This window comes from Carassius auratus, chromosome 7 (assembly GCF_003368295.1).
Source record: "Carassius auratus strain Wakin chromosome 7, ASM336829v1, whole genome shotgun sequence".
NCBI classification, from domain to species: domain Eukaryota; kingdom Metazoa; phylum Chordata; class Actinopteri; order Cypriniformes; family Cyprinidae; genus Carassius; species Carassius auratus.
In genome coordinates, this window is record NC_039249.1 from 27349426 (window position 1) to 27372928 (window position 23503).

Genomic DNA, 23503 nt, shown 5'->3' on the forward strand with positions numbered 1-23503 from the left:
TTAAGAAGCAGTTTTCAATATTGATAATAATCAAAAATGTTTCCTGAACAGCAAATCACAGTACCTCCAGAAAAACGCAATTATTTCATGCAAGTTGTAAGATTGTACTTTTTTGTTACAGAATAGTACCAAAACCTTACAGCTGAAAGTATATTAGTAGTATGTAAAATAATTTACGTTGCAGTAAGAGATTGCACTTTGCAATTCCTGTAAAACAGCATTTGTATATTTGTGTGTATATTTTATTTGTATTCATTTTTACAGAAGTAGTTCCTTTTGTAAAGCTGGAGAACTTGTTTGACTCAATGTTTTGTAAATTTGAGCCATGTGTTAATTAAGGTCTGAAATAAAACAGAATGAGAACTTAAATATTCTGTGATTTAGTATGCTTGCTTATCATAGGAAGTCATAAGAAATGACTCTTTACAGTAAGGTAGTAGCCTAGTGAGAACAGGGTGTTGGGGGGGGGTCCCCTTTTTTCTCTTTTTCATCAAACCGCAGATTTTGCAAGTTCCCGCAATTTCATCGCATAAGATTGCAAAAATATCCCGCATATTCCATCGCATTTTTTAAGAAAACCTGCCGAAAAATCAAGGATTTTTGCCCGCAACAATCACAAAAAAAATCTGCGTTTTTCTGGAGGGACTGAAATCATCATATTAGAATGATTTCTGAAGATCATGTGACACTGAAGACTGGAGGAATGATGCTGAAAATACAGGTTTGATTACAGGAATCAGTGGCAGTTTCACAGATCTTCACACAGATTATTACCAAAATAAATGAAGCTTTGGTGAGCAAAAGAAACGTCTCGGTTACATATGGTAACCCTTGTTCCCTGAAAGAGGGAACGGAGACGCCACGTCGGTGACCGACGAATATGGGATATTGCTTCGATAGACCAATCTACTTTGAGTGTAAACTAAACGAGCCAATGCACATTGGCATGCAATTATTGCATCCAGCTGCCACTGATCACTGCGTGAGTATAAGAGGGCAGCAGGTCCAATGCATACCAGTTTTTCGCTGAGGAGCCGAGCCGGGGACCTTCAGGGAACGAGGGTTACCATACGTAACCGACACATTCCCTTTCAGTCGGAAACTCTCGACGCCACGTCGGTGACCGATGAATATGGGATCCCTATCAAAGCGCCATGGGTACTGCCCCTTCCAGTGCCCTGTGCGAGCCACCTGCGCCCCTATTAGGTGTAGGCCGGGGCTCAGAACAAGTAGCTCCACTCACCATTGTCAAAGCAATACCTCACTGTGTGAGATTGGATGACACTTGGAAAACGTACCCGGTCCGCTTGGAGCCGGGACGCAGCGGAAGCCCCATCCTTTCCGAAGGAGGTCTCGGAGGCAAATACAAATATAGCATCCGTTTAGGAGTATTCTGAAAAATTTGAGGTGATTAAAACCCTCTTGGGAAAGCAGAAGTCTGCCGGGGAAACACGGGCTCTAAGGCTATACCGTGGACTATACACATAGGAGTACTGCTTAGGTCTCAATATGGAACCCACCCTTCCATGGTGCTCACGGATTCATCATGAAGGTCTGGCGCCGGACGTTCCGCCGCGTCCAGCAGCTTAGGGTAATGGAGGATCTCAACAGGGTCTGCAGTACGGAGTAGTTTAAGCAAGCCGACCCTAACCGGGGCCTCTCAGTGCCACTACCCGTTTGAGGTGAGAACACAGGAGGATACCGGCTCTACACGAAGGCTATAGAACCTAGCGAACGTGTTAGTGGTCGCCCAACCCGCAGCAAATATCTGTCAGCGAGGCGCCACAAGCCAGCGCCCAGGAGAATGCAACACTTCTAGTTGAGTGAGCTCGTAACCTGAACGGGCAGGGCACACCCTGAGCCTGATAAGCCAGGGTTATGGCGTCCACAATCCAGTGGGCCATCCTCTGCTTAGAGACGGCACTCCCCTTCTGCCGGCCTCCATAACAGACAAAGAGCTGGTCTGAAGTCCTGAAGCTTTGTGTCCGGTCTACGTAGCACATTAATGCTCGGACGGGACAAAGCACAGCCAGGGCTGGGTCTGCCTCCTCCAGGGGCAGCGCTTGCAGGTTCACCACTTGGTCTTTGAAGGATGTAGTGGGAACCTTGGGCACGTAGCCAGGCCGGGGCCTCAGGATTACCTGGGAGTCAGCCGGCCCGAACTCTAGGCACGAATCGTAGACCGAAAATGCATGCAGGTCCCCTACCCTCTTGATGGAGGCCAGTGCAAGCAGGAGTTTTCAATTAAATAAACTTTAGCTCAACTGAATGCAAAGGCTCGAATGGGCCCTGCTGTAGTGATTTAAGCACTAGAGACAGGTCCCAAGAGGGTATACAGGGGGGCCTGGATGGATTTAACCTCCTGGCCCCTCTAAGGAACCTGATGATGAGGTCATGCTTACCCAAAGACTTCCCATTCACAAGGTCATGGTACGCAGCAATAGGGGCAACCTGGACTTTGAGGGTGGAGGGAGACAGCCTTCGCTCCAACCCTTGCTGCAGAAAGGATAGCAGGACCGCAATCGGGCATCTTCGGGGGTCTTCTCGGCGAGAAGAACACCACTCAACGAACAGGTTCCACTTCAAGGCATAGGCGTGTCTCGTAGACGGTGCTCTTGCCGAAGTGATGCTGTTCACTACCTCCAAATGGTGCCCCATCTCTGAGTCAGTAGATCCTTCGTCAGAGGAATTGGTCAAGGAGGGGCTGTCACAAGGAGCACTAGTTCTGGGAACCAGGTCCACGTGGGCCAATATGGCACTACTAGCAAGACTTGCTCCTCGTCCTCCCGGACTTTGCACAGTGTCTGTGCGAGAAGTCTCATTGGGGGAAACGCATACTGCATAGGTCCCGCGGCCAGCTGTGTGCCAGTACGTCCGTGCCGAGAGTTCCCTCGGCCAAGGAGTAGAACAACTGGCAGTGAGAGGTCTCTGGAGCAGCAAACAGGTCTACCTGAGTGGCTCTGAAACGCCTCCAAATCAGCTGGACCATCAGGGGAAGGAGTCACCATTCTCCCGGGAGCATTGCTCAATACAGCTCGTTGGCTGTATGACTGAGCAGGCCTGGAATGAGAAAGGCACGAAGTGTCCTCAGAAACTTCTGACTCCAAAGGAGGAGGTGGCGGGCGAGTTGCGACAAGACGTAGACCACCTTGTCGGTTGATGTACGCAACAGTCGCAATGTGGTCCATTCGGACCAGCACATGCTTGCCTCTTTGAGACCTTTGAGACGGTTCAAGGCAAGGTGCGCTGCTAACAACACTATGTGCCACTGCAGCTGCGGACCTGTCCAAACCCCTGAGACTGCATGTCCGTTATATGTGGTCCCCCAGCCGGTGGTGGAGGCATCCATGTAAAAAAGTGACAATAGGTGCGTTTATATGGACACTTTTTGCTTCCATCGTGTTATGTCTGTAAAGAGGACTCGTACTTAAACTTATTTTACTTTTTATTGTTCTCATCAACCTTACTGAACTCCATCAACTAAGCACTCAGATCACTGGACTGTGCGAAAACATTCTAGCGTCAACGTCACTGTCTGTTCCTAACTCTTAAAGTGACCAGCGCTCTTTATATCTTATCTATGTAACAAACACATAACTTTAATTAAACACCAGATTATAAGTCTAACTAAGCATGCAACATTTCCCCTCCCCTCCCAGTGAACTAAGTGTGAAAGAACGTTAAGTAGTCCTGAAAGCGAGCAGGCCGATTTTGCGATCTGGTAGGCCTGCCTTGCGATGGTTCAGATGGTGGTAGGGATGTTGCTTGCAAGGTCACTGGATGCTGTGGTTGGGGCAGAAGATATGAAGAACCAAGCAGAGAGCAAGGGAGCACAGTGTCTCGGGTGTGATCTGCACCAGAAGGGTACGGTACTTTCCTAAGCCGACTGGCATGCCAACGGGAACCATCAGATAGCTGGAATGTAACTGGACCTAACTGCTTTTGCACCTGCTCGGGCTGTGACCAGAAAGTGTGGAGCTTGTTTTTCCGGTATGGCCGCTGGACCCGCACCCAGTCCATTGGGAAAATTCTTGGAATGCAGGCCTTTTTCTTTGCGTCGAATCTGCCTCGTGATTTGAACTGTTGTTCGCATACCCTGGCTTTCACCACAGGATTTCCACCATGAGAAGTAGGAGGGCAAAGTTTATGCAGGGGTAACTCCAGCTCCCGTCCCAGCATCAGTTTTGCTGGCGACACCCCAGTGGTGAGCTGCGCTGCTCTGTAGTGTAGAAGAGTCTGAAACAAGGCCTCATTGAAAGAGCAGCCTTGTGCTAAGTGGGCTCTCAGACAATTTTTTTAGTGACTGGTTGAATCTTTCTACGCCCCCATTTGACTGTGGGCGATAGTAAGCTGTTCGAATGTGTTTGATGCCTTTGCTTTGGATGTAGCTGGTAAACTCCACGGACACTAGTTGGGGGCCATTGTCTGTCGTCAAGGCCCTTGGCAAGCCCCAGCGGGCAAAAAGCGACTCCAGAATGTCAATGATGGAACTGGATGTGACCAAGCCCACACATGTAACCTCCAGCCACTTCGAATGTAAATCATAAACTACTACAAGGAAACGCAAATGATGAGGCACATCATGGAGTTCCCCACAGATGTCCAGCTGAATGTGGTCCCAGGGTCGAGTTAGCCAAGGCAAAGACCATAGTGGCGGCGAAACTGGTGAGCCTGTTTTCCCGCTTACAAGACATGGAGCACAATCCCGAACAAGCTGTTCAATGTCTTTGTCCAACCCCGGCCACCATACTAGATCCCTACAGCGCTGCTTTAGTTTGACTATACCGAGCCATGGTCAGCACTCGTCCTCTGAGTCTAGCAGGAATGATGGTGCAGTGTCCACGAGCCAAGCATGTGTCATTCCAACATGACAATTCGTTTTTCACTCTGGCATATGGCTGGATATCTGTTGCCACTTGAGTTGGCCAGCCATTCAGGACATACTCATGGACCACAGATAGTGTGGAATCACCAGCAGACTCTGCTGTGAGTTCCTCCAGGGACACAAATGCTGTCAGGGGTGCATGCACTAAATTAATAAGATCCCCGCCCTCATCCGCCTGACAGAAGGCAATGGTCGATGACACAGTACGAGACAGCAAATCGGGCCACCACATTATCTCTGCTTGTGGTGAATTGTATTGTAAAGTCATACTGCTGGAGGAGGTCAGTCCAACAGTACATGCGCAGTGGTTTGTGACCGGAACCAGGAGACATAAGTGCAATGAGGGCTTGGTGATCAGTCCAAAGGGTAAATTTTCGGCCATAAAGGTAGGCATGCCAGCGCTCGCAGGCCCATACACAAGCCAGAGCCTCCTTCTCTCCAGTGGAGTACTTTTGTTCGGTCAGGCTGAATGCACGAGAAGCAAAAGCCACACAGTTGTGAAAGAACAGCGCCAGCAGCAGTAGCTGAAGCATCACAAGTGACCAGTGTGGGGCAGTAAAGACTGAAGTGTGCCAAGACAGGTGGGCTTGTCAACATCTCCTTAAGCGTGCGAACAGCATCAAAACAGGCTGAAGACCAAGTCCATGGAGCATCCTTTTCGAGCAGTTGGTGGAGAGGTTATGTTATTGTGGAGTACTGAGGCAGAAAACACATATAGTATGTTGTCATCCGATGACCGGCACCTGATGTATAGCCTCAATATTGGAGTGCAATGTCGACAGGCCCTTGGCTGAAACATGAAAACCAACAAAGTCAACCTCTGGTACTGCAAATAAGCATTTCTCCATGTTAAGTGTCAAATTGTGTTGAATGAGTGCAGCAAAAACAGCCCTTAAGCGCTGTTCATGAATCATTTGGGGCATGGACAATGACATCATCAAGGTAGATGGCAGTGCCAGGGACACCAGCCAGTATAGTGGACATGATTTTTTGAAAACAACTTTTATCCACTGTCAGATTAGACACCCATGGGGAGGTGTCGACAGGTTCGATCATGCCCTCTGCTTGCAGTTTCACAAGATCTGCTGTGACTTCCTCACGCAATGCCAGCGGAATGTGATGAATGGCTGAATGACTGGTTTAACTGTAGGATCCAAAAGAGGCTGATGAGTGAACGCAGCAAGGCAACCAAGACCTTCAAACAATGTTGGCCATTCATGTTGCCAGTGACAGCTGACAGTCAGAACTTGAACACACTTAATGTCCAGCAAAGAAAAGCCCAGACTAATAAACAGGTCCAATCCAAGGATATTGTTGCCATGGTGTGTAATGTGAAAAGGGAAGTCGGGCAGGACCTTGTTGCCATACAGGACAGGCGCATGTTCATGGCCGATAACATCAACTGCAGAACTTCCATATCCAAACAGATTCAGAGAAGGCAGCTGAAGAGGCAAGTGTGTCAGGAAACGTTCATAAGTAGCCATATTGGGTAGTGAGACTTTAGCCCCTGTGTCCAGTAGCAGTGATATACAGGAATCTGCTATAGTAACAACACATGTAGAAAACCCTGCTGAATTGGTATTTATTGAATGAATAATCCAAGTGTTGTATTGTGTACACGTGGGTTTCGTTGAGTAGGAGCTTGAACTGGGGCAGACCGACAACATTTTGCAAAGTGGTTCAGTTTTTGACAGCGTCGGCATGTTTGTCCCCATGCAGGGCAGTCAGGGGCACATGATGGGTGTCTAGTGGACCCACAATTTCCACATCGCTGATTAACTTGAGGACGTGCATATTGTATGTCTGCATTTGAAGATACATCTGCTTCTGCCCTGTAAACTTGTGTGCATTCTTGTATCATTTCTCCACTGTTTACAGTTGATTCGTGTGATGTATTTAATTTAGCAGCACACTGTGCAGCAGACTCAATTTGAGATGCCAGAATTACAGCTTTCCTTTAAAGTGAGATTATCATCTTCCAACAACAGCCACTCCCAAACGAGTGTATTGGTTGTTTTTTTTTCAATCAACTGATCTCGTATCATCTCATCTGATAAAGCACCAAAACAGCATGGTTTTGCCAGTCCTCTCAAGTCAGCGAAATATTGAACAATCGACTCACCAGCGCGCTGTCTGCGCTGCCGGTTAGGGTTAGGTTAGGGTTAAGGTTTGGGGAATTGCCCTTTCCACTCGCTAATATAGTTATTTTCACATTTTATGCTTTTGGATTTACAATTTGACATTAGAAAATTACTTTTTGTCAAAGATCAGCAGTTTTGTTCTGAGGTATGAAGAGTATGAAGAGTTTAGATTTTCTGCTGTTTGTAAGCAGTCCTCATTTTAATGCAATAACTGTGTCTATGACAGTAACTTCAAAGGGTGAGCGATTTATGTAACTATTTAGCTCATTTAATATTCTAAACAACAACAAAAAACCTTTTTTTGATTAATTATAACCTTTTATTAAAGAAATTGGTACTATGTAGCTCATCAGAATCATGGGGTCGATCAAATAAATTTAGGCTAGTATGTTAAATAAAATGCAATTTGCTCTGGATAAAACTAAAAAACATGTAGAACCATTGAGCAGATCTGATAAGACCAAAATATATGAATGAATAAACAATAATAACCAAAAACATTGTTTTATTTTTATATTTTTATGTAAGTAATTGTAAATCTGTCATCGCATCTTTTTGAAGGATGAAATAACAGTACATTTAATTTTAATAATTTATTAAATCAGATGCAGATAGAGAAGCACAGTAAATGACTGAATGAATGCATTTGTGAGTGTGTGACTGCATGTTAATTAGTCGTGCCTGTCTCTCTACTCATAGTGAAGCTGTTAGTATGCTTAATAATATGCTGATTTGCTGCTCAAGAAAGTATGTGCATGTGCAAAAATAATTGTTAATTAAAACAATCATATAATATATAACTGTATATCTGTATAAGCTTTTAACAATTATTTTATTTTATTATTATTTTATTTTTTGCAAATGAAGACATCCCCAAAGTGAGTTTAAAAAGCTCTTCTACTAAGCAATTGTTTGTCCTCAAACTTTATGAATGTTATTCATAAACAGATTTGCTTGATAAATGATGTGACATGTCATTATGTGTCTCGCTGTTTGATTTAATGTCTGTCATTGCTGAATTCCCACTTATATCTCACAGCTGTCTTAATCATTTACTGCTTCAACTAGTTTTATTCTCTCTCTCACACACACACACACACACTATAATCTGAGATCTTATGTTTCTCCACAAACACAAACATGTTTTTATCTCTCGTATTAAGTCGAGTGCACAGTGTGTAAGTTTTGTTGTCTTAGACTCATTTTGTGAATCTGCTTGAGTTTGAGGAAATGCTATTGGGACGTCGATCAGAAAGGACGGTCAGAAATCACACAGTTTGCACTCGACTTTATTGTGACACACAAGCAGATGCTTGTTGTTCCTGAGGTTGTTCTGGAGAAGAGGGAACTTGTAGCAAAGAGCTATCTGAATTACTAAGGCTAGCAAGGTATAGTAGTGAACCAGGTGTGTCGGTCAGAACACACGGAGCAGAGTATTAGTTTCAATATGTTTAATAATCATAAAGTATGATGATTAATGTTGAATCTTTATTGCATTGCTCTGATTTTGTCTCTCTGTCTCTGTTTTTCTCCTCCATGCCTAAAATAGAGGTGGAACATAAAGGTAAAGATGTGTTTTCTTCACCCTGTAAAGTGTCTCTGTGTCGGCTTTCTGCCAACATGTTTAACATTTTCTCAAGTAAACCATCATACATTTATTCATGCCTGAGAGGTTCATGTGACACTGGCTTTGTGATGTTGAAACACACTGCTCTGTGTGTCTCTTAATATTATTTTGATCAGAGGAAATGTTATGTATGTGGTGGAGATGGTGTTGTGGTGGGCTCGTGTTTTCTTGTGGTCTTCAGCTTAATTTCAGTTCATGAGTGTAATAGTGCTCCTCTCATGTGCTGCTCAAAACACAGAAAAAAAAACGTATATATATGTATATATACATATATATATATATATATATATATATATATATATATATATATATATATATATATATATATATATATATATATATATATATATGCATCACATTAATAAATTAAATTATAAAAAACAAATTTTTTAAAATATATCACAAAAGAACTACTATTTTCTATGATAATAATATGGTACAGATCTGAGATTAACAACACTAAGTATACAGGGAGTGTTTTCTCTGCCCTTTTAAATGTTGATCAGCCTGTTGATTTGGCTCATGGTTATGTGCATGTTATTATTTTCCCCAGTGATCCGCTGTAGACTGTATGAGCAGCTGATCTGAGATCAGAGACGGTCACAGAGATGAGCATTAAAACACAGACTCCCTCTTCTTCCTCATCTCATCTCTTCCTGGTGTTTTCCTCTCGCCCCCTTCATCTGGACTGAATCATATTTAAAGCATAAATAATGAAACCCCTTATCATTTACCTGTCTTTCCTCTGTGGGGTAGATTTAGCAGAATTGGCTCCTTCTGTTTTTTTGTTTTATTCAAGTGTTGTCAAGCTCCGAAAACAACAAGAAAACCTCATCCATGACTTGTGTGCTGTATGACCAAGTGTCCTGAAGTCCAACGAAAGCTTTGCTCTGGGAACAGACTGAGATTTACACATCAGATCTGTTGTTTGAGGGGTTGAGGGAGAATTTTAGGTTCTGCCGACTTAAATTTGTCACCCTTAAAGAGATTTTATGACTCTAGAAGTTATTTTATGTTGTGTTTTTTGTCATTTTCGAAGCTTGACAGACAGGTTCCTTGTGAACTGGGGTTTGTATGACTGGTCATTTTGATAAGTCATCCAGAAAATAAGTCACTAGTCGGCTGGCCAGTGTCTATATTTAGCTTAATATGCTGCACAGCCTGAGCTATTTTTGCTGCTTCTGCCAGCTTCAAAAAAAATAAAAAAAAATTATATGTATTTGTTGCTGGAAAACAGAACACACACAGATATATTTTTCTCAGACCTAATAGACGAATTAACCAGTAAATAATGAATAAATAAATCAATTTATTTTGTTATATTTACTAAAGCAAAATTTCACAATTTATTAAAACTCGTTTTCACAGGATACATGTTGAGTAAATAATATATTTTGAATTTATTGTTCTTACTCATTGAACAATAAACATAAATCTATATAGAAATTATAATAGAGGGAAAAAAAAAAATCTAGAAATGTCCTCTGAAAGTTAGTTTAAGCGCATGCAGACATGTTGCTGGAAAATAAGACAAAAATACTGATTACAAATATGATTTTGTTGCAGTTGCAGCACACATAATAGACTAATTAACCGACAGGTGCAAAGACTGCAAAAGAGCATTCTGTCAAACGCCTCTTTTAGGGCTCTACTGATCCAGAACAACTCTATAGCCTGAGTGAATGAAGACTGAGTTAGATTTTAGGTCCGTCCGGGGTCTTCTCTCAGTCATTAGAGACTCTGTGTGAAGACGAGATGTGTGTGTTGTAGCTGCGCTAGGCTCAGCATCATCACAGCTCTCTGATCTTGATTGCAGCGGGTGTTTGGGGCTTCGCTTTAAACACTGTATATTACTGTAATTGTCAGAGAGCTGTGTGTGTGTGAACAGCCCTCTTCATTAACCTTTCTAACTTGTGTAAGCATTGAGCGTCATATCATTTTCTCTCTCAGAGAGATGCTCAGACTAACTAATGGAGCCGCTGGATTCAGACACAGAGCCAGAGGAAGCTTTGTTTCCCACAATACCAAGCAACGAAATGAATTTCTTCAACTATGGCCACTTTTGGCCCTGTGGACTTTTAGGGATTAATAATGAAAATTAATAAATTTTCTAATAATGTGAACATAAATGCAACGCTGGAGGAATCTGACATTTTTCCTCTGGACCATGATGAAGAAATGTAATTTCCTCAACCGCATCCATCACATTAAATATGTTATATTATATATTTCTGAATATGTTACATTGTATACAGAACATCTGTACTGCTACTCTTGCATAATTTGCAAATAAAAAAGTAACTTCTTTATTAGAAAATAAATGAATAATAAATGAATAAATAAATGAATAATTACAATAAATTAATAATTATCTTACCACATCATTTTCACACAACACAATACATATTAAAATGGCTTTTTTTCTATTTATTGTCTACGTTGTACATTATACCATTTATTTCAAATATATTTTAACGCTTTTATGCGTAATCTGGTAAAACCAAAAGTTAGAAATAAGATAAAGCTTTATTTATTTTTATTTTTATTAATAATGCATTCATAATCTTCACACAAACCATTTTTATTCAATAAATATTGAAATGGATCATTTGACCTTTTTTAGCATTCAAGTATTATTTATTCACACGTGTATTATATTTTTAAGATGGATTTTCATAGGTTAGCACTGAAAGTTAAGGGTAAAGCAATGAAATCTGCATAAAAGGCATTTGCAGTAAAAATGAAAGCTGAAAGTAAAACATTTTAACAAGACCGTTTTAGAGTGCTTTTTATTGTTTTCATAAAATCAACCGATGGAACATGAAAGTGGACGAAACGTCCAGATATGATAAAAGCTTCCAGCTCTTAATAACAGCAGCGTTTGGCTTTAATTTATGAGCGTTTCTGCAATCATAAACATCACAGATGTAGCGGAGATCACACTGTCTGTGCTATCAACAGATTTGACCCGTGCAGGAAATTAATTGGAATGAGTTTATATATTTCTAACCTAATCTGGGTAAGTGTATGGATCGCCGCAGTCAGGCTTGGGCTTTAATCAATTTCTGGAGGCGAAAGCCTTGGAAAGAAACACAATCTTTCTGTTCTGATGCTGCGCCGCTGCTTGGAGCGAAGCTGAATTGAGCAAAATGCGTTTATTATTAGTTTTGTGCGCACAGACGCAATAAATCATGTTGACATAAATTGACAATATCTTAGCATCGGGATGGAATCCGTTCGGATTGTAATAAATATAAGCTCATTATTATGTCTCGGCGGCCTCTGGCCCCTTTGACCAGCCGTCATTAATAAGCTCACTCTTATATATCAAAAATATAAATGGCAACTTCAGGTGGAAGTGAAATCTTTCTGCATGCGTCCGATCCGTCACATGCACACGGGTTCACTCATGTTGGGGGATGAATTAAAAGTATTTAAAGTAATAAACTATTACTATAAAAAAAATCTAATTCTAATCTAAATTAAAATGCGAAAAATTAAGATGTACTGTTTTAGTAATTGTTCTATATTTATAAGTATTGTTTTTATCGAAGGACACAGTTCTAGAACACGAAACATTCCTTTTGGAATCACCCAACAAAAAAAAAAATTATAAAAATTATACTATCTTGCTAACAGTATGATTCGAATGCCCATGAAGTTGTTTTTTTTTTTTTACTCATAAAAAATAAACAAATAATAATAATAAATAAATCAGATTTTTGAAATATGCTTTGTTGAAATACTGTATCAGTCTTTCAGTGTTTTTCGATTTTCTGCCATTTCTGAGTGAAATGATTTCAAATTAAATCTTGCACCACTTTTTTTCCAGTGGTTGCATTATATAAATGTTACATTTGAGCAAAATCGGAATTCATCTTAAAGATATTTTTAATAATGTACTGTTTAATTCAAACACCTGCAAATAAGCATAACATGTTTATCTTTCATCAGTCTATAGTGCTTTCTGGATGCACACAAGTCTATAACCTCACACCGGTGGTTTAACATGTCACCGTCTTCAATACTTAATGATCTTCTTGCTCAGAATCACAACATTAACATAATAAACAGCAGATGTGATGCATATCACTCATTGTCTAGTGAAAGCGATACGTCACAATCAAAGAGGTTTCTAAAATGGAAAATGATAAAGAAGGATTGTCATCCAAATAACATTTAATTATCCTCCATAATCTGCATTGACCACTTTCCTTTAAAACCCAATGGATCTCTGAAAGTGGCCCACATGTGTAATGTTGTCTGAGCAACACATTTCTAACATACACTGCCAGTCAAACGTTTTTGATGTTTTATTAAAGAAGTCTCTTGTGCGCACCAAGACTGCATTTATTTGATCCAAAGTACAGCAACAACAGTCCAATTTTGAAGTTTCTTTACTATTTAAGATAACTGTTTTCTATTTGAATATATTTTAAAATGCAATTTATTTCTGTGATTTCAAAGCTGGATTATTCCAGTCACATGACCCTCCAGAAATCATTCTAATATTCTGATTTACTTCTCAGAAAACATGTATTATTATTATTAGAAGTAGTAGTAGTGTGTTGAAAACAGATGAGTAGATTTTTTTTTATTCAGGATTCTTTGATGAAAAGAGGGTTCAGAAGAATGGCATTTATCTGAAATATAAATCTTTTGTGACATTATAACTGTCATTATCATCACTTTCACTGATCAATTAATAGCGTCCTTACTAAATTTATTAATTTCTTTAATCCCTCAGCAAAAAAAAGGAAAAAAAATAGTATTTAATATATATGGATCTTTTATATTTTATATTTAGAACTTTCTATTCATCAAAGAATAGAAAGTTTTAAATATTGATGATGATGATAATAATAAGAAGAAATAATAATAATAATGTTTCTTGAGCTGCAAATCATCATATTATACAGATTTCCGAAGGATCGTGTGACACCGAAGACACAGGAGGAATGATGCTGGAAATACAGCTGCACATCACAGAAATAAAATGACATTTTACAATATATTCTCGCAGAAATCAGTTATTTTAAATAGTCGCATAATTTCACAATATTACTTGTTTTGCTGTATTTCAAATCAAATAAATGTAGGCTTGGTGAGCAAAAGAGACATCTTTCAGAAACATTAAAGATCTTCCTGCTCATGAAGTGTATCTTGTGTCCAGCAGTGAGCCGCTATCCGTCGAATCAAAAGTGTTTTCAAACCTGCGCTCACTCGTCTTTCTATATTTGTTTGTCTGTAGTTTTCTTGTGCCCAGGGCTCCTGCGTGGTGTTTATCAGAGTGAGCATCTGTTCGAGTCGGACCACCATTCGGGAGCTTGGTGCAAAGACCCCATCCAGGCCTCGGATAAGATCTATTACATGCCCTGGAGGCCATATCGCACAGAATTACTCACCGAATACTCCAGCAAAGAGGATCTCATCGCAGGAAGACCCACCACGACCTATAAGCTCCCCCATCGGGCGGACGGCACCGGGTTCATCGTCTACGACGGGGCGCTGTTCTTCAACAAGGAGAGGACCAGGAATATCGTCAAGTACGATCTGCGCACTCGCATCAAGAGTGGTGAGGCTATCATCGCTAGCGCAAACTACCACGACACTTCGCCGTATCGCTGGAGGGGCTTTACTGATATCGATCTGGCAGTGGACGAGAACGGACTTTGGGTGATTTACGCCACAGAGCAAAACAACCAACGGATCGTAATCAGCCAGATCAACCCCTATACGTTACATGTGGAGGGAACTTGGGATACGGCCTACAACAAACGCTCCGCTTCCAACGCCTTCATGATCTGCGGGATCCTTTACGTGGTCAAGACCGTCTACGAAAACGATGATAGCGAAGCAACCGGGAATAAAATCGACTACTTCTACAACACGGAGCTGAGCAAAGACGGCTATCTGGACATCCCCTTCCCCAACTCATACCAGCACATCGCTGCCGTGGATTACAATCCCAGAGACAATCTGCTCTATGTGTGGAATAACTACCACTTGGTCACGTATACGCTGGATTTCGGAGTCCTGGACAACAGGCTAGGTAAGAGCTGGGGCGTGTTGAAAGCTATGATCGCTTTCTCAAAGTGAATTGGAAAAAAATATAAATACCGTTTCGAAAGGAAAATAGTAAGTGGATGCACCTTTTTTTCTAGCATACAGGAGTTGACAAAATCATAGTCCATAGCTTTTATTTAAACTGAAGGTTAAAAAAAACCCTTAAATGTATATCAAAAATGCCCAAGCTTTTCAATATGAAGGCCCCCAAACAACTTCATTAGATTATATTTAGTCATAATAATATTATAATGATAATTAATTGAAAAAAATTGTCTCTCTAATATGCATGTTTATATACATGCTTTCCCAACATTCTGTTACATGAGTGCACTCATTAAGTGATACATGGGAGAAGCCAATTTCTATTTTTTTTCTTCTTTTTTTATACGTGAAAATTAAGCACATTTTCACCCAACTTCTCATTACTGTTCAAGAAGAACGAAAACAATATGTAAAATAATAATCTTAAATATATATTTAATTTTTTTTTTAATTTATTTTTTAATTTGTGCTTATAATCACCATGAACAGAAATGAAAGAGGGGAAAATACATATATGGGTGGAAATGTATATATGCACTTTTATATTTTAATGGAATGCCACAATGCAAAAATAAATCCTTTTACAAACATTTCAGTCTTACAAATAACATTTATTTCTGTTATGCAACATATGGTCTTGTATTTCTTATGACGTTAGGGTGAAATATGACATATTTCGATGAGATTCACAGCCTCCTCCTTAAAAGCACAGCTACTAATAACATTTTGATGAATGTTGGGAATGTTGTGGTTATGAAAATGGAAGCTTTGCCTTTGATTTAGTGAAATGAGTTGTTTGGTGTCTGCAGGCGGCACACAGATCGAGTGAGCTTCAGTGCTGTTTGCTTGAGTTAGCGGTCAAGCAGAATGTCTGGAATATTCTCTTTAATTGGAAAGCATCGAGTGAAGTTGGTTGAGGGGAAGAAGTTCATGGCTCCTTACTGAAAGTCAAAATGTCGTCGCCGCATTCGCCTTTTAAATAAAGAAAGCTTGTATGGATAACACTGTGGGAAAAACACTGTTACTGCTGCACAGTAATATGCAAGAGTCATATAGAGCTTGGGAAACTACGTCACTGCGCATTGCATTCTGGGTAGTCGCGGCCATTTTTGGGGACACGCTCATCAGTAAAAGTGAAAGTGAAAGTGACATGACATACAGATCAAGTGTAAGATTACATATAAAGAAAAACTCAACAAGGAAGCAAAGATGCGGTATTTATAAAAAAATCAAGACAATCAATGAACTCAATCTGCACGAACACAAAGAGTGGTCGGATGATCTTAAAGAGCTGCCGCTCGTAACCTTCCCCAATGTGTTTTCTTACCTTGTTTGTAGTGTCAGAGCGTACACCTCTGATCAGTTTAAAAATGATAAATCTCTCGAATCTTACCTGCAATTTACAAATGGATGGGTGCAGAACCTTCAAATTTTCCGCTTCAACGAGCGGAAAACTGTTGTCTGCACAAAGGTCTTGAATTAATCAATTTTAACAATTGTCTTTCTATGTACCTTTTTCACTTATTACATTATCTATGTTCTTGATACTTGAAGGTTACTGTACTATACTTGAAGGATACTTGAAGTTAAATTACATTCCTTTTTTTTCAATTTTCATTGCCCTACCTGTGGTCTTGATACTTGTTTACCTAATTACCTTTTATGTGTTACACTGCCCCTTTACTTTTTAATATGCGTTATTGTAAACTGTACAAATTAACCTCCGTGTGTTATGATGCACAAATAAAGAGATACAAAATTGATCAATTTTGCCGTTTATTACTGTTACAGGTGGTATGCAATATGCATAACACTGATAATGCAGGAGATGTGGTTCATGCATAGGTAACATTTAATGTAAGTCTGTCAAAACGATTAATCACATCCAAAAAAAAAGTTGTTTATATAACGTACATTTCTGTATATTTATATAATATAAATGCACATATATACATACGTGTGTATATATTGTTTATTGTTAATTTGGATCCCCATTAGCTTCCACAAAGTGGTTGCTAATCTTCCTGGGGTCCACAGAGTTGCACAATACAAAAAAATCATTCAAACAAATAAAATAATAACAAAAATACAATTGCTAATCCAGTCACATCACAAAACTATACCCATACATATTAATAGTAGCAGCACAAGCAGAAGTACGTCTATACCTTTAACAACATGTTTACACAATTTCTTTTAAACACATGTGTTGAATTACTTTTACGTATATTTATAGGAACAACATTCCAAGCAGCAGAGCCACGATAAAATACAGTCTTTTTCAGCAAATTTGATTGTGGACATGGTAAAAACAGTTGAGACTTACTCACTTGACGTGTTTTATGATCGTGTCTAAAACCAACATATACAAGCTTTTCAAAGAAAAAACATGGTGTGTGATACTTGATTACCTTATAAAAATATACCAACACTCGTAAATGTAATTTGTCCTTCACTAAAAGCCATGATAATTTTCTATGCATATCAGCAACACTGGCCTGAAATTGATAATGGAGCACCAACCTAGCTGCTCTATTCTGAACAATCTGAAGTTTTTTTAAGTGCTTTTCTGATGCACTTGACCATATTATAGGGCAGTACTCAAGATGCGATAAAACTATTGACTGCACCACATCTTTTAAAACCAAAGACGAAATAAATGCAGAACATTTCCTGGCTACTGCTATACCTTTACCCATGCTGCTTACTATATGATCTATATGTTTGGACCAGGACAATGTATTGTCAAGTATCACGCCCAACAAAGTAACATCTGTTACTTGTTCAACTGGCGTCCCATCAATAAATAAATTCAAATCTGCAGCCCTAGAAATATTGTATTTTTGGCTAAAAATTATGCATTTAGTTTTTTCTATATTTAAAATTAATTTGTTAATTTGAACCCATTTAGAAATTGTTAAAAGCTCATCACTCAAATTTTTCTTTAGTTCAGCTGAAGAATGTGCTGCAGAAAACATTGTAGAGTCATCTGCATACATAACTATATTAGCATTATTAACAACATATGGTAAATCATTTATAAAAATAGAAAACAATAAAGGACCTAAGCAACTTCCTTGTGGAACACCACAATAAGTATTTTTAGCATCTGAAAAAGATCCATTATAAAACACTCTCTGTTTTCTATTAGAAAGATAGCTTCCCATCCAATTAAGGGCTGTCAATGAAAAACCATAACATTTTAGTTTAGCCATAAGAATATCATGGTCAATGACATCAAAGGCTGCTGTAAAATCAATTAAAACAGCACCAACCAGTTTCTTATTATCTAGACATGCTAACCATTCATCTGTCATATGTATAAGAGCAGTACTTGTGGAGTGTCCTGGTCGATAGGCATGTTGAGCATTGGCAAGTAATCCATTTGTACTAAAATATTGTAAAATTTGCTTGAAGGTAATCTTCTCTAAAAGCTTACTCAAAATTGGAAGTATGCTAATTGGTCTGCAATTAGAACCTAAAAAGTCTTTTTTTCCCTTTTTAAGTAATGGAATAATTTTAGATTCTTTCCAAAGATTTGGATATTTGCCACCAATCAAACACCTATTATAAATATGACAGATCGGTTGAGAAAGCTGTCTAGCTACCATTTTTAGCAATTTTCCATCTAACTGATCAGCTCCACAAGGTTTATCATCTGGAATTGAAAGCAACATCTCTTCTACAGTAGTTTGATCAACAGACCTAAAATTAAAACTGCATAATTTATTTTTCATTATTTTAGAAATAGGACTACAGGCTGATTGAACATCATTGCCATACATGCTAGATCTTAAATTGTTCACCTTATCGTTAAAAAAGGTGTTAAAATAATTAGCTATCTCTAATGGTTTAGTAATAAACTGACCTTCATTTTCCACACACCCTTGATAATTATTTGTCTTCCTACACATTATTTCATTCAGTGTTTTCCATATTTTCTTGGAATCACCAGCTGCAGACCTAATTTTTTGCTTATAATATTCCCTTTTTTTAATATGATTTAATTTAGAAACCCTATTTCTTAACTTACAATAGAATTTTTTATTGTAGTCACTTCCTAATTTCTGTACTACCTCCTTTGCCTTGTCTCTTTGCAGCATTAAGCACTTCATCTCATCATCGAGCCAAGGAGCATTTTTAGTTTTTACTGATCTTTTTCTAAGTGGGGCGTATTTATCAATTATCTTATTTATTATATCCATAAAAATATTTAAGGCTTTATTAACATCTTTTTCTTGACACACTTCAGTCCACTGCACACTCTGAACTTCATTAATAAACAGATCTTGATTTAATCTTTTATATGACCTAGATAATAAAATCCTGGCTCCTGATTTGGGAATTTTTGTCTTTTTAGTTAATGCAATCAAATTGTGATCACTACAGCCAACTGCCACTGATACTGCCTTTGAACACAATTCCTGGACATTGGTAAATATAAGGTCAATGCAGCTAGAAGTACTAACCTTGTTTGCCTTCATAACAATTCTTGTTGGTTGGATAATCATTTGTGTGAGATTACAAGTATCAGCCATAGATTTTAACTTTTTTGTTAATGAGCAGTTTTTAGCCATCCAATCAATATTAAAATCACCCAATAAAAATATGGCCTTATTTTCATCTGTGACCCTGTTCATACTTTCACATATTCTATCCAAATACTGCACATTAGCACTAGGAGGCCGATAACAACAACCAGCTAAAATTGGTTTACAGTGTGGAACAGAAATCTCTACCCATATGTCTTCAATATAACTGTTCATTAAGTCTTCCCTTAACAACACACCAAAATGTTCTCTAATATAAAAGGCTACTCCACCACCATATTTATCCCGGTCTTTCCTATACAATTTAAAACCATTAATCATAAGCTCAGAATTACTCATAGCCATATCTAAATGTGTTTCTGACAATGCTAAAACTTGAATATTATCTTCAGTGCATATTCTCATCACCTCATGAATTTTGTTCTTGAGGCTACATATATTTAAATGTGCAATAATTAATCCTTTCTTTGACAATTTTGTTAAAAGAGATGCCATAAACTTGTCTTGCTTCCTAACAAAACAGCAAACAAAAATGTAAGATAATAATTACACAATCATTCTAAAAATGCATTGCAATTATGTTTGAGTATTTCCAGTTCTGGATAAGATGACTAACTTGTCATATTTCAGGAAGGCTCTTTCACCTCTGTCCCGGGCAGCTCTTAATTTTGGAAGGAGTTCCCTCCTTCTCAACTGAAGAGCCTCAGAAAAGTCTTCATTTATAAAAATGTTTGTGCCTTTTAACCTCTTGGCTGATGACATGATAGTCTGTTTATCTTTCAAACGTAGAAGTTTAACAACAACTTTTCTGGGCTTACCCCCTTCTTGATACTGTCCGATCCTGTGAGCTCGCTCGATTTCCATTTCGGAGTCATCTAGCCCCAATTTACTTGAAAGGATATCACGAACTTTCACCTCTGATTTCATCCAGCTTTCATCTTTTTCATCAGAGATCCCATCCACAATGATGTTTGTCCTCTTCATCTGATTTTCCACATAATCCAGTTTGACAAAGAATCCGTCTAGTTCCTCCTTTGACTTGACAATATCCTTTTCAAACTGCTTTATTTTTATTTCAACATCCTTATAACCAGTCATCAATCCATCCACTTTATGTTGTGTGAATTCCAAACTAGTTTTTATATCTTGAACATCTCTGATCACTCCATCCAATCTTTTGTTTGTTCCATCTACTACCAACTGAACAAAGCTCTTGAAGTTGTCTTGTTGTTGATGAAGCATCTCTCTGTAAAATTCTCTCTGTTGATCCATTAATTGAGAAAGTACACTCATTGTAACGACTGAATCATCCTCAGATGGTGCAGTCTTAGATTGTTTGGGAGGCATGATTTCTTACCACGATGTATCCGGAAATAGAGCAGGGAGAGGTTCAAGTGATGTGTTTGTTGAAGGCCCAAGCCTACCGGGCCTACTCCAAAGTTGAAAGTCACACTAACTTGTCTGAGAACTCAATAATGCCCACAATTAATATCAATAAAAATAGATCATACTTCAGTTGATCTTCAAACACTGCAAAATTAAGAATATTATTAGGATTAGTTTGATTCAGATCGGATTAAGATTAGGCCTGTTGCGATGTGATATTTAATGCAATGGCATTCTGCTCTGATTCAAGACCATTAAAGACTTTTGTGAAACTAAAACTAATGTGAAATCCAGGTGTACAAGAGGAGAAAAGATTATTTTAAAGTGACACAAAAGATGTCAGCTGTATATATCCATCTATCATCAGCACCTCTGCATGCTGGCATTGAGACCAAATACCATATATCAGACCAAAGGGACAATCCTTCTTTTCCTTCTTACTGCTGCTAACCAAGCCATGTGATGCCGCTTTGTTAACTCGGAGACCTGCATATCATATCAAGATACAGGTGTTGGTTTTCCTGCTGGGCATCACTTCCTGACGCACCTCCTCCGGTGCCTTTGTACTTGTGTGTAATGACACCCCACTGAACACTTTTGTGAGCCTGAGCGGGTCATCAGCTGGGGACCACCACTCATCGACGTTTCGCTCCTTTAACCCCAGTACGTCTCGTGGTGGCGGAGCGATGGCAGGGATCTCTCCCTGCCACCCCCTGCTGATGCCCTAGGTGTTTGCCCCCCAATCCTTCTCCTTCCTCCTTAGCCACAGCCAGAAGCTGCCTTTCTCTGCCTCCTCTGCCAGCTCTTTCATGGCTTTCCGATGCCTTGCTCCTGTGCATCCCATGTCGCGGAGTAGGCGAGCGGTTGAGGAACCTACAAAGCCCCTACACTCCACTTCCACAGGGCAGATAACGGCTTTCCAGCCCGCCTCCCTGCACTCTGCCGCCAGATCAGAGTACTTGGCTCGCTTCCGCTCATACGTGGCCTCCACCCCCCCCCCCCTCCCATGGTATGACCACATTATGAGGGATGTTTCCACTATTTCCCTGGGGAACTGGGGCTGCCTTCCCAAGTCGACCCTCATGGTCCACTCACTTCACGTTGAGAGGAGCCTTGCTGTGTCTCTCTGGCGGGAGGGTCTGATGCTCTCTCCAGCCCTCGGGAAGTGGATGGCAAGCCATCCTCGAGCGTAAGGTCTACTATTCGCCTCCTTTCTGCATGACGCTGACACCTCTGCCAGCTTCTTTAGTACTTGATTTTCTCGCCACCTATAGCGGCCTTGGGACAATGCCGTCGTGCAGCCCGACAGGATGCGCTGGAGGCTTGCGTTGCTGGTGTTACAAAGAGAACATGTCTCTTCGGCCCCAAACCATTGGTGGAGGTTTCGGGGACAAGGCAAGGTGTCATAGGTTGCTATGATCAGGAAGCTGAGCCTAGCTTGGGGGATCTTCAATAGGTCGGACCATGACATGGACCTGTCTGTGAGGCCTTCCCATGACGTCCAACGTCCTTGCTGGCCCTGGGAAACCGCTTTGCCGTTAAGGCGTTCGTGCTCAGTTCTTGCCACTTCCACCACCACCATGGCATTCTGGTCTTCTTTGGAAGCCTTTGACCAGAACAAGGGAATATCGCCCCTCCCAAGGCCTGCTCAACCCTCCTGGACTCTGCCGACCACCTCGCGGTGCTTGAGCCTAACAATTGCCACCAGCTGGTCTGTGGTTTCCCTCAGCTCCAGCACCAGCCGAGCCTTCTCTTGCTTGTATCCGCCGCTGATGGATCGCAGTGGTAGTTGTAGCGTGTTCCTCCCGAAGAGGCCTACCTCCGAGAAGCATCTTGGTATTCCCAGCCACTTCCTGATGAACGAGTTTGCCAGCCCGTCCATCTTGTTTACCACTTATAAGGGGATTTCGCTCATCTTCAGTGGCCACATCACCCTTTGGTACAGTATGGCCTGGTAACACCACACTTTGTACTTTCCGGGGAGCTGGCTTTGGTTAATCTTGGCCAGGCCATCTGCGAGCTGCTTCCTCACCGTCTCCCCCATCTGCCTGTCTGAGAGCTCTGCTGTGTAGGTACGACCCAGGCAAAGGACAGGTTGATCTTTCACCAACGGGATATTCTCACCAAAGATGGTGTTGTCATTTCTAACTCCTTTCTTGATCGACAAACTGCATGACTTGGAGGGTTTTATCTTCATCCTTGCCCAGCCCACAAGCTCGTCGATCCTCTTCAGCAGCCTTGTTGTGCATGCTGCTGTCCGGAGTATGGTGGTGATATCGTCCATGTAACCTCTAACTGCTGGTAGCCTTTGTCCTGACGGAAGTTTCACTCCTCCGACCATCTTCCTAGCCCCTATGAGGATGATCTCAAAGGCTGCGATGAACAGGATGGGCGAGATTGAGCATCCCATGGCAATGCCTACTTCCAGCTGTTGCCAGCCTGTTGTAAAGTCCTGGTGGGTGCAGCACATCTGGAGGTCTCCAAAGTACTTGGCCACCAGGGCTCTAATACTGACTGGGATGTGGAAGAAGTCCAAGGCGAACTCGATGAGTTGGTGGGGGACTGACCCGTATGCGTTGGCAAGATCGAGCCATACTACGTGCAGGTCACCTCTCTTTTCGCCCTTTGGATCTGCTCCCATATCACTGCTGAGTGTTCCACACACCCTGGGAAGCCTGGCACACCTGCCTTCTGGCAACTAGTGTCAATGTACCCATTTCCTGTGAGGTAGCTGGTCAACCTCTTGGCCAGGATGGAGAAGAAGATCTTCCCTTCGACATTCAGGAGGGCGGTGCGGAGATCA

General features: G+C 40.5%; 1 protein-coding gene across 2 annotated transcripts in view; it reads left to right on the forward strand.

Annotated features, from left to right (window-relative positions):
- LOC113106380 (adhesion G protein-coupled receptor L3-like) overlaps window positions 1–23503 on the forward strand; it is an 89711-nt gene that overhangs the window by 57769 nt on the left and 8439 nt on the right. Inside the window, exons 5-6 of one of the 2 annotated variants that reach the window (XM_026268246.1) lie at window positions 8576–8590; window positions 13905–14705. In XM_026268246.1, the coding sequence (XP_026124031.1) occupies window positions 8576–8590; window positions 13905–14705 (816 nt within the window). The remainder of the gene's footprint in view (window positions 1–8575; window positions 8591–13904; window positions 14706–23503) is intronic. The other variant, XM_026268247.1, reaches the window with a different exon arrangement.